Source organism: Callithrix jacchus, chromosome 15 (assembly GCF_049354715.1).
Source record: "Callithrix jacchus isolate 240 chromosome 15, calJac240_pri, whole genome shotgun sequence".
Lineage (NCBI taxonomy): Eukaryota > Metazoa > Chordata > Mammalia > Primates > Cebidae > Callithrix > Callithrix jacchus.
The window spans coordinates 71,980,721-71,992,791 of record NC_133516.1 but is presented as its reverse complement, the minus strand read 5'-3'; the positions used below and the strand labels follow the sequence as shown (position 1 = coordinate 71,992,791).

The 12,071-nt window shown below is 40.3% G+C and overlaps 1 protein-coding gene across 26 annotated transcripts in view; it reads right to left on the bottom strand.

Annotated features, from left to right (window-relative positions):
• NR2C2 (nuclear receptor subfamily 2 group C member 2) overlaps positions 1–12,071 on the bottom strand; it is a 115,494-nt gene that overhangs the window by 57,507 nt on the left and 45,916 nt on the right. For 16 of the 26 annotated variants that reach the window (XR_013527520.1, XR_013527521.1, XR_013527522.1 and 13 more), the window contains 2 exons: positions 2,107–2,217; positions 1,463–1,519 (listed from right to left, as the gene is read on the bottom strand). Coding sequence is in view for 20 of the 26 variants with exons in the window: in XM_078351729.1 (XP_078207855.1) it covers positions 1,463–1,519; positions 2,107–2,217 (168 nt within the window). In the remaining 6 variants the exon portion in view is untranslated. The remainder of the gene's footprint in view (positions 1–1,462; positions 1,520–2,106; positions 2,218–12,071) is intronic. The other 10 variants (XR_013527525.1, XR_013527524.1, XM_078351735.1 and 7 more) reach the window with 1 other exon arrangement.

Sequence of the window (12,071 nt, the reverse complement as noted above, 5' to 3'; positions counted from 1 at the left end):
TTTGAGACAGGGTCTTGCTCTGTGGCCCAGGATGGAGTGCAGCGGCATGATCACAGCTCACTGCAGCCTCAACCTTCTGGAGTCAAGCAATCCTCCCAAGTAGGGACTATAGGAATGCATCACCATGTCTGGCTAATTTTTAGTTTTTTTTTGTAGAGACGGAATCTCACTTTGTTTCCCAGGCTGGTCTCAAACTCCTGGGCACAAGTGATCGGCCTTCTTCAGCCTTCCAAAGTGATGAGATTACAGTTATGAGCCACTGTGCCCGGCCTAGATGGAGGATATTAATCCAAATATATCAATAATCACTTTAAATGTGAATGATCCACATGCACCAATGAAAAGATAGATTGTCAGCTGGGTAAAAACACAAGACCCTTGTGAAATTATATAGAAAATAGGGGAAAAAAAAAAGGAAAAAAATCAAGCTCCCCCAGTACATACTGCCTACAGGAGACCCATTTTATGTATAAAGACACAGACAGATGCAAAATAAAGGGATGGAGCAGCTGACAGTGGTGCACATCTGTGGTCCCCACTACTTGAGAGACTAAGGCAGGATGATAGCTTGGGCTCAGAAGTCTAAGGCTGTAGTGCCCTACGATCCTGTGAACAGTAAATTTAAGTGCCCTTCAGCCTGGGCAACAGAGCAAGACTCTCTTAAAAAAAAAAAAGTCAACCAGGCATAGTGGCTCACATTTGTAGTCCCAACACTTTGGGAGGTTGAGGCAGGTGGATTGCTTGAGCTCAGGAGTTTGAGACCAGCCTTGGCAACATGGTGAAACCCCCTATACAGAAAAAAAAAAAAAAAGTGTGTGTGTGTGTGTGTGTCCAGGCATGGTGGTATGCGCCTGTAGTCCCAGCTACTCGGGAAATAGAGAAGGGAGGATGGCTTGAGCCTGTGAGGTAGAGGCTGCAGTGAGCTGTGTTTATGCCACTGCACTCCAGTCTGGGTAACAGAGTGAGACCCTGTCTCCAAAAAAGAAAGAAAGAAAGAAAAAAGTCAAAGCATAGAGAAAGTTATACTGTGCTAGCAACTAACACTAATAAAAAGAAAGCTGGAGGAACAATAGCAATTTCAGACAAAGTAGACTTCAGAACAAGGAAGATAAACTTATAAAGGGAGGTACTACATAGTAAGAAAGGGGTGGCTAGGCATGGTGGCTCATGCTTGTAATCCCAGCACTTTGGGAAGCGGAGGCAGGAGGACTGCTTGAGACCAGGAGTTCAAGACCAGCCTGGGCAACATAGTGAGATCCTGTTAAATAAATAAATAGCAAGGGGTCAATTCTCCAAAAAGACATAACGAGGCAAAAACTGATAGAACTGCAAGGAGAAAAACAGAGAAATCAACAGTTATAATTGGCTTTTTGATTCAGCTTGCTGAGATAACAATAAATCTTTGTCATCAATATCTTATCCCTTCCTCCCAGCTTTTTGTCTACAAGCTTGATACACCTACCTTCTCTTTGTTCAAAGAGGTGAAAACACTCAATGGGCCAGAGGCAGGTTCAGAGCCCTGGGGAAGACAACTTCCCATAAGTGAATATTGATTAGTTAATGATGACAATACTATTAATAATAGTTATTATATCATTAGTACATACTGAACATTGTTATGTGCCAGGCATTGTTCAAAGCATTTTATAAGGAATATCCTTTTGATCCTTCATAATAACTTTGTCAGGCAGGTACTATTATGTATATTTTCCAAATGAAGAAAGTGAGGCATTAAAAAGTTAATTGGCCAAGGTCAAAAAAGCTAAGTGGGACACTGGATTTGACTTCAAGTGGGGGCCCTTGCTGTTAATTACGTATTAAGATATACTGCCTCTCAATTTGGAAGCAAGTACGTAATAAAATGGTACTTCATCCCAATACTCTGAAACAACAGTTCAGGCTTTTGCTTTAAATGTAAGTTAATTAAACAAGCGTCAGAGTTTCTTTAATTTTTTTAAAGAATCAATGAGGTTGTACTGTATTTGATGTCCAAGAGGCACAACTCCTTAGTGAAACCCTTAGGCAGGTTTGTTTTTGGAAAGGGTTCAGCAAAGGCAGGGTTGCCTTTGGCAGGTAGCTGGAACCAAGTGGGACTGGTGCAGGTACCTGAATGCGCTGAGGTGAGGCTACAGCAGAGTCGGTGGAGATTATCTGGATGCGTGGGGAGGGGCTGGTCATCCCTGGAGATTCTGGCCGAGAGGTCTGTGTACGTGTTACCTGTGGGCGAGAAGTCGGCTGGATCACAAGGGGGTTCAGAATAATGCCCAGTGGTGGCCTGAAGACCATACCTCTTGCTTTTACTGTGGCCTGGGATGATAAATTTGTGTGGTTCTGAGGTATGGACCCAGAAGGATGACACAGGAATCAATGAGATGTTGCTACAGGATGCCCCCAGGAAAATACCACCTTAAAACAGCTGTTTCTAATGTTGGAAATGCAAGAAGAAACCAAAGGAATCTGCAGTTCTGCTCTGCACACTTTAATAAAGTAAAAACCTACCAAAATAACATTTTGTAGATGATCTTTGAATGTTATCCCTGTCTCCAAAGCCACCTGTAAAACACTCCTTTAAGATGATGTTTTCCTGAGAAAGGCTCTCACAACACGAGACAAACAAAACCAACATTACACTGGAAACTACTGGAATTAGTACTTATGAAGGGGTTCTGATAATTTCTCAGCCCCAGTGGGATGGAGCTGGAAAAAGCCTGTCAGGACCATAGGGTCTGAAATTTAGTCAATACCTATACCAAAGGCAAGGATCAAGGTGCTGAGTGACCACCTGGGTATCTGAAGCAGGCAGATATATTTTTTTCTTGATAGAAAGCGTATTGTGGCTGGTTGTGGTGGCTGGGTATCTGAAGCAGGCAGATATATTTTTTTCTTGATAGAAAGTGTATTGTGGCTGGTTGTGGTGGCTCATACCTGTAATCCAGCATTTTGGGAGGCTAAGGTGGGCGGATCACTTGAGGTCAGGAGTTTGAGATCAGCCGGACAAAATGGTAAAACCCCATTTCCACATACCAAAAAAAAAAAAAAAAAAAAAAAAAAAAAAAAAAAGCCGGGCATGGTGGTGCACCTGTAATCCCAGCTACTCATGTGGCTGATGCAGGAAAATCACTTGAACTAGGGAGGCAGAGGTTGCAGTGAGCAGAGATCATGCCACTGCACTCCAGCCTGGGCAACAGAAAAAAAAAAAATGTATTGTGGGCTTGGCGCGGTGGTTCACGCCTGTAATCGCAATACTTTGGGAGGCTGAGGCAGGTGGATCACTTGAGGTCAGGAGTTAGAGACCAGCCTAACATGGTAAAACCTGTCTCTACTAAAAATACACAATTAGCCAGGTGTGGTGATGTGTGCCTGTAATTCCAGCTACTTGGGAGGCTGAGGCAGGAGAATTGCTTAAACCCAGGAGACAGAGGTTGCAGTGAACTGAGATTGTGCCATTGCACTCCAGCCTGGGCAACAAGATCAAAATTCCGATTAAAAAAAAAAAAAAAAGTGTATTGTGAACCAATACTTTATAACTCTTCCTAAAATTAGAAGAAAACACTTCCTAATTCTGTGAGGCCAATATTACCTGATACTGAAACCAAAGACATGACAGGAAAAGAAAACTACAGACCCATCCCTCTTATGAAAAAGAGTCGCAAACAATTGTCTACAGAACACTAGCAAACTGAATCCAGTGGTATATAAAGGATTACACACCACGAATAAGTGGAGTTTACTTTAATCTCAGGAATGCAGGCTTGTTTAAATATGAAAATCAAACAGTTCTATTCATCGCATTAAAGGAATAAAGGACAGAAGTCACACAATTATTTCAACTGATGAAGAAAAAGCATTAAACAAAATCCAACTCATGATAAAATTCATGATAAAAACACTCAACAAACGAGATACAAAAGGAAAGTTCTCAATCTAATAAAGGGTCTCTATAAAATACTCACAGCTAACAGTATACTTAGTGGTAAAAGACTAAAAGCTTCCCTTCTAAGGTTAGGAACAAGATGAGGACCTCTGCACTCTCTACTTCTACTCAACATTTCACTAGAGATTCTAGCCAGGGCAATTAGCAAAAAAAAAAGAATAAAAACATTCAGAACACAAAAGAAGAAAACTATCTCTGTTTCCAAATAACATTATCTCATATACAAAAAATCCCATGAAATACACACACACACACACACACACACACACACACACACACACACACCCCAAAACCATCAGAGGGGTTTCAAGATATAAGATCAAAATTAAAAATCGACCAGGCACTCAAGCCTGTAACTTCGGCACTTTGGGAGACCGAAGAGGGAGAATCACTTGAGGTCAGGAGTTTAAGACCAGTCCAGACAACAAAGTGAGACCCCTGTCTCTAAAAAAAATTTAAAAATTAGCTGTGTGTGGTGGTGCAAGCCTGTAAGTCCCTGGTACTCAGGAGGCTAAGTCCCAGGTACTCGGAGGATTGCTTGAGCCCAGAAGTTCTAGGCTGTAGTGAGCCATGATCACGTTACTATATAGCCTGGGCAAGTCTGCCTCAAAAACAAAAAACAAGGCTGGGTACACTGGCTCATGCCTATAATCCCGGCACTTTGGGGAGCTGAGGCAGGTGAATTACTTAAGCTGAGGCAGGTGAATTACTTGAGGTTGGGAGTTCAGGACCAGTGTAGCCAATATGGTCCTGATAAAGTAGATAATAGTAGATAAAGTCCCATTTCTACTAAAAAATACAAAAATCAGCTGGGCGTGGTGGCGGGTACCTGTAATCCCAGCTACTCAGGAGGCTGAGACAGGAGAATTGCTTGAACCCAGGAGGCAAAGGTTGCAGTGAGCCAAGATTGTGCCATTGTACTCCAGCCTGGGTGATAAGAGCAAAACTCTGTCTCAAAAACAAACAAACAAAAAAAAAAAAACAGAACAAAAACACAATAATCAATTGTATTTTTATATATTAGTAATGAGCAACCTGAAAATTAAATTATGGAAGTATTCCCACTGACCATACATCAAAAAGGATATTTAGAAATAAATCAATTTTACAAAAGAAATTCCAGATTTATATATTAAAAACCATAAAAATATTGCTATTAGAAATTTAAAACACCTAAATAAATGAAGTCATTTGTGTTCATATTGTTAAGATGATGATATTCCCTAAACTGATTCACAGATTCAATGTATTCCCTATCAGAATGTAAAGTGCTTTTCTGCATAAATTGACAAGTTGATCCTAAAATTCATATGGAAATACAAGGGATCTAGAATATTCAAAACAATCTTGAAAAAGAACAAAATTGGAGGACTCACACTTCCTGATTTCAAAATGTATTTGCAAAGCTACAGTAATTAAAACAGTGTGGAATCCAGCAATCAGACTTTTGGGTATTTACCCAAAAGATTTGAAATCAGTTTGTTGAAGAGATGTCTGAACTCCCATGTTCTTTGCAGCACTGTTTGCAGTAGCCAAGTTATATAATCAACTAACGTGTCCATCAACAGATGAATGAATAAGAAAACGTGGTATATATACACAATGGAATACTATTCAGTCTTTAAGAAGAAGAAATTTCTGTCATTTCTGACAACATAGATGGAACTGGAAAACATTATGGTAAGTGAAATAAGCCAGGCACAGAAAGACAAATGCCATATGTTCTCACTTACATGTGGAATCTAAAAGAATGAAACTCATTAAAACAGAGTAAATTGGTAGTTACAGAGGCTGAGGGGCAGCGGAAATGGGAAGATGAAAGTCAGGTCAAAAGGTACAAAATATTAGGAGGAATACTTTTCTTCTTTTAGATCTACTGCACAGCATGGCAAATACAGTTATTAACAGCCTACTGTACATTTCAAAATTGATAAGAGTAAATTTCAAATATTCTCACAGCAAAGTTAAATATTTGAGGTGATGGATATGTTAATAATCTAGATTTAATTTTTATACATGGTAGTCACAAATCATAACATCACTTTGTACTGTAAATATATGCAATTATAAACTATCAATCTGTGACTTCAGAAAACCACTGCAGTACTGGCATAAAGACAGACATACGGATCAATGAAATATAACAGAGAACCCAGAAATAAACTCTCACAAATATGTTGTATGTTCAAATTTGATAAAGTGCCATGATAATTCAATAGGCAAAGAACAGTCTTCGACAAATGGTGATGGGACAACTGGAAATCAAATGCAGGAGAACAAATCTGGACACTTACCTTGCACTATTAAAAAAAATCAAAATGAATCAAAGATCTAAATCTACGAGTTAAAAGTATAAAACTCAGAAAATACAGGTGTAAATCTTTGTGAACTTGAATTAGGTGAGTTTCTTAGATGATATCAAAAGCAAAAGCAAAATACAAACGAAGAAAACTATCTCTGTTTGCAAATAACATTATCTCATATACAAAAAAAAATCTCAGGAATGCAGGCTTGTTCAAATATGAACAAGCAGCACAAGAAAAATTAGAAAATGATCATCAAAACTAGAAAGCTTTTTTTTTTTGAGACAGGATCTCTTACTCTGTCACCTGGGTTGGAGTGCAGTAGCACAATTATGGCTCACTGCAGCCTCATCCTCCTTAGCCCAGCTAATCCTCCCTCCTACCTCAGCTTCCTGAGTAGCTAGGACCAAAGGCGTGTGCTACTATGCCCAACTAATTTTTTTTTTTTTTTTTTAAGACAGGGCGTCACTCCCAGATGCCCAGGCCAGAGTGCAGGGGCATGATCTTGGCTCACTGCAGCTTCAACCTCCCAGGCTCAAGAGTCTGCCCACCTCAGCTTCCCCAAGTAGCTGGGATTATGGGTGTGTACCACCTAATTTTTTTTTTTTTTTTGGAGATAGTGTCTTGCTCTGTCATCAGGCTGGAGTGCAGTGGCACGATCTTAGCTCACTGCAACCTCCACCTCTGGGGTTCAAGCGATTCTCCTGCCTCAACCTCCTGAGTAGCTGGGATTACAGGCAGGCGCCATCACGCCCAGCTAATTTTTTGCATTTTTAGTAGAGATTAGGTTTCAGTATGTTGGCCAGGCTGGTCTCAAACTCCTGACCTGGTGATCCACCCACCTTGGCCTCCCAAAGTGCTAAGATTACAGGTGTGAGCCACCGTACCCAGCCAATTTTAAATTTTTTGCAGAGATGGGGTTCCCTATGTTGCCCAGACTTGTCTCCAACTCCTGGCTCACACAATCCTTCCTCCTTGGCCTCCCAAAGTGTTGGGATTACAGGTGTGAGCCAGCATACCTGAACCCAAATTAATAACTTTTGTGTTTCAAAAGACACCATCAGGAAAGTGAAAAAACAACCTATAAAATGGAAAAAAAAATTGTAAATCATGTATCATTCTATCATTACAACTTAAAATCCCAATTTAAAAGTGGGCAAAGAGTTAAACAGACATTTCTCCTAGAAGATATACAAATGCTCAATAAGCACAAGAAAAGATGTTCCAAGATCATTAGTTATTAGGGAAATGCAAATCAAGACCATAAGGAGATACCACTTCATATCCACTAGGATAGTTACAATATAAAAGTAACAAGTATTGGTGAAAATGTGGAGATGGGAACCTTCATACATTGCTGGTAGTAATGTAGAATGGTAGAGTCACTTTGTTCCTCAAAGGGTAAACACCGAGAGTTGCGATATGACCCATAATTTCACTCCTAGGTACATACTCAAGACAAAGAAAAACACTATGTCCACACAAAAGCTTGTATAAAAATGTTCACAGCTGCATTAGTGATAATAGGCAAAAAGTAGAAACAACTCAAATATCTCTCAAATGATAAATGGATAAACAAAACATGAAGTATTATATGGCAATAAAAAGAATGAAGTGCTGATACATGCTACAACATGGATGAATCAGTCACAAAAGACCACCATGTATTGTATGATTCCATTTATTTAAAATGTCCAGAATAGGAAAATCCATGGGGACAGAAAGTAGATTAGTGGTTGCCAGGGGATAGGGGAATGAGAGAAGCAAGAATAATTGCTAAGAGATGTGAGTTTTTTAGTGGGGCATGATGAAAATATTCCAGATTTCCATAGTGGTAATGGCTGCATACTCTTGTCAATGTACTAAAACCCACTAAGCGGTATATTTTAAAAGGACGAATTTTATAGTGTATTAATTATACCCTAAATTAATAAAATATATCAATCAATAAAAAAAATTAATATAAAATTTTTTTTTGTAAGCTTTTTTTTTTTTTTTTGAGATGGAGTTTCGCTCTTGTTACCCAGGCTGGAGTGCAATGGCGCGATCTCGGCTCACCGCAACCTCCGCCTCCTGGGTTCAGACAATTCTCCTGCCTCAGCCTCCTGAGTAGCTGGGATTACAGGGACGTGCCACTGTGCCCAGCTAAATTTTTTTTGTATTTTTAGTAGAGATGGGGTTTCACCATGTTTACCAGGATGGTCTCGATCTCTTGACCTCAGGTTCCACCTGCCTTGGCCTCCCAAAGTGCTGGGATTACAGGCATGAGCCACCGCGCCCGGCCTGTAAGCATAAATTTTAATAAACAGATTCACTACAATGAAGTCAACAAAACCTAGTATATTTACAGTGACTTTTAGCTTAAAAAATAAGAATCAGCTTCTCTTAGCTAATAAATAGGCAGGAAAAGCACAACAATTTTATAGGAGGTATGGTGAGGCTGAGATTCCACAAGGTATGTCTCCCAGGATTCATGTACACACAACTGCTAGTTCTGTTTATTTGTAACTAAAAAGGCTGGCCAAACACTTTATTGGCACATATTCACTGAATCCTTTAATAAAGAACATGTAGAATTTTGGTTGAGTCTATTAGTCTGCAAGTTAATTCTGCCAGCTTCAGATACAGTTATATGTTGCTTAAAGACAGGAATATGTGCGAGTTTCAGATAGTTATATGTTGCTTAAAGATAGGAATATGTGCCATTAGGTCATTTCATTGTGCGAACATGATAGTGTGTACTTACACAAACCTAGATGGCATAGCCTACTACACATTTAGGCTATGTGGTATGGTCTATTGCCCTTAGGCTACAAACCTGTACAGCATGCAACTGTGGTGAATACTATAGACAACTGTAACACAATGGTAAGTATCTGTGTTATCTAAACACAAAAAAGGTACAGTAAAAACACAGTTTTAATCTTATGGGATCACCTTCCTTCCTATGTGCACTCCAGCACTGACAGAAACATCATTATGTGGTTCACATTTGGTTTGTGATTGTACTGAGAATTCCTGACTGGCAGAATAATAGGCCAAATTTTGGTTCAGGTCCTTACTCTACTTGCAACAAAGTTTTAAAGCTATCAACATTATCTGAGTACCCACCTATCCTCCTTTAGTTTATTTCAAAGGATCATTAAATAGTAAGTGTGTTGAAGGGCCAATGGGCAAAGAGGTTAACCCCCTTTGTGCAGCAACTTGCAACATTGAGAAGAATCCACATGAGGCTGCTGACCTTTATGCTCAGTTCCAGTCCTCATACAAAGGACTGGAACCTTACAGTAACAGTGTTAGTAAGAGCTACTTCTCTTGATGACATATACATCCAGCTCTTCTATACAGTGAAGCCAATGAAGGAATGAAACCTAAACATTATAAACCAGCATCATTCATATGAGAATTGATTAACCAGGTTTGAATTTTACAGTTGGTAATACAGATTTTAAAAAGATAAAAGTGCTGAATTTCTTGTCACACAAACAACCAAAATCCCAAGTAAACAACCACTCCTCATAATTATGTAAAACAATGAGATGTTTAAGAGGAATATGGTTCATAAACTGTTCACAGGAAGATTAACCTACCAATAACAACAAACAACTTTTGCCCCACTTGAATTTACCCAGCATATTCAAATACAAGTTTCTATGAAGAAACAATTTGCTAGGAGCTTAGCAGAGCAATTTCTTCAAATACATAATAGGTGTCTAAATCCACTGCTATTATACTAACTGCTGTAAAAACAAGTGTCTATTGAAATACACTGCATTAAAGGAGGCTTCTCCCAGAAACACAGGGAAAGAGAACAGACTTCAATACTGCAGTCTTGTTTTCTTTAGGACACTCACACTTACCATGCCAATGGCTCCCTGCAGCTTTATTTATATTTTTCCTCAGCAACCTCCCAGGCCAAAGAGAGTCCAACCCAAAAGGCCAGGGGTTGGTTGAGGGAACTCACAGGCATTTGCTTTCAAATCCTGCCAGTGCAGATTCCATTCACCAAAACCAGACAGGGCTGTTTAAAGATGCCCTCTCTCTGACCCGGCTCTGCGGAAGGTCAAGTTCACTATCACTGCCTGTAACCAAGGAAGCAAAATCGTCGTGTTCCTGCTATTTTGCCAGATGCTGAAACAGTTTGCCTAATAATATGACTAATTGCTTCTAGGGAAGATGTACTCTGCTTTACAAAGTTCTCCCTTCACCTAGACTGTTGCCACTGTTAAACTCTCTCTCCCTCTACCTCCTTCCCATTAAAGATTACCTTTCCTCAAATGAAAGTTCACGGGAATGTTACCATGGAGTCCAATCAACTCAAAACATTTTTAACCTTTAAGAAGAAGAGGGAAGACTTGGAAAGCCCAGAAACACCACGTTCTGCATATAGCATCTTCAATTTACAAGTGCAGTAATCTAATCTTCTTCTTCTTTTTATTAAATGAAGACAAAGTCTGGCTCTGTCACTCAGACTGCAGTGCCACTAGTGCAATCATGGCTCACTGCAGCCTTGACCTCCTGGCTCAAGTGATCCTCCTGCCTCAGCCTCTCAGAGTAGCCAGGACTACAGTGATGTGCCACCACACCCAATAATCTTTTTCTTTCTTTGAGATGGAGTCTTGCTCTCGTCGCCCAGGATGGAGTGCAATGGTGCTCAGCTCACTGCAACCTCTGCCTCCTGGGTTCAAGTGATTCTCCTACCTCCACCTCCCCAGTAGCTGAGATTACAAATGCCTGACACCACACCCTGCTAATTTTGTATTTTTAGTAGAGATTGGGTTTTGCCATTTTGGCCAGGCTGGTCTCTAACCTCAGGTGATCCGCCTGCCTCAGTCTCCTGAAGTGCTGGGATTACAGGCATGAGCCACTGTGCCCGGCCAAATTTTTTCTTTTAGTTTTTCTACAGACACGGTCTTACTATGTTGCCCAGGCTGATACTCAAACTCATGTGATCCTTTCACCTGGGCCTCCCAAAGCGCTGAGGTTACAGGTGTGAGCTACCATGCCTGGCCCTAATATTCTTAAAGACAGGAGGTCTTTGCAAGTTCCTCTTTTACTTAAAGTGTAGACAAGAATATATGGACTGCATCACATACAAAAACACCCAGAAGAATAACAAAACTGGGCTCATTTAACCATATCCACCCAATGTGTATCAGGCATGTGAATACGGGACTGAGTTCTGGACTCAGAAGCCTCCCATTCTAGCAGGAAGATGGGCATATGTAGTCAGAACAAATGCAGAACACTGTAATAGGTCCATGTAATGACTTGAAGTCTAAGTCCCACCCCTCCCCCAAAGCTAATGAGGGGAGGGAGCTTCTGAAGTCACAGTGCATTAGTGGTGACACTGAAACTAACACCTAGATTCTCTGGCTTTGAGACAAGAGCAACTGCCACTAAGGCAGGCTATAGCCTCCTGTTTGACATGGGGACTCACTACTTTTTTTTTTGAGTCGGAGTTTCGCTCTTTTTGGCCAGTGCAATGGCGTGATCTCGGCTCACAGCAACCTCCGCCTCCTGGGTTCAGGCAATTCTCCTGCCTCAGCCTTGTGAGTAGCTGGGATTATAGGCACGCGCCACCATGCCCAGCTAACTGATATGAAGTGACTGCTGACCAATCAGCAAAAACAAACAAACAAAAAAAGAGTCTAGAGAAAGAGTATGACGAAAGAGGTGTATGAACATTTACTTTTACATAGGGTAGAGAAGGAGGTTGAAAGAGAGAAAAATCTGAGAATTCACGCTGCTATAAATGATGAATTTCCATTCCAGAAATTTGTAATGTGCACGAACTTAAAACAATTTATGGGTAAATCAATATATCATCTGCT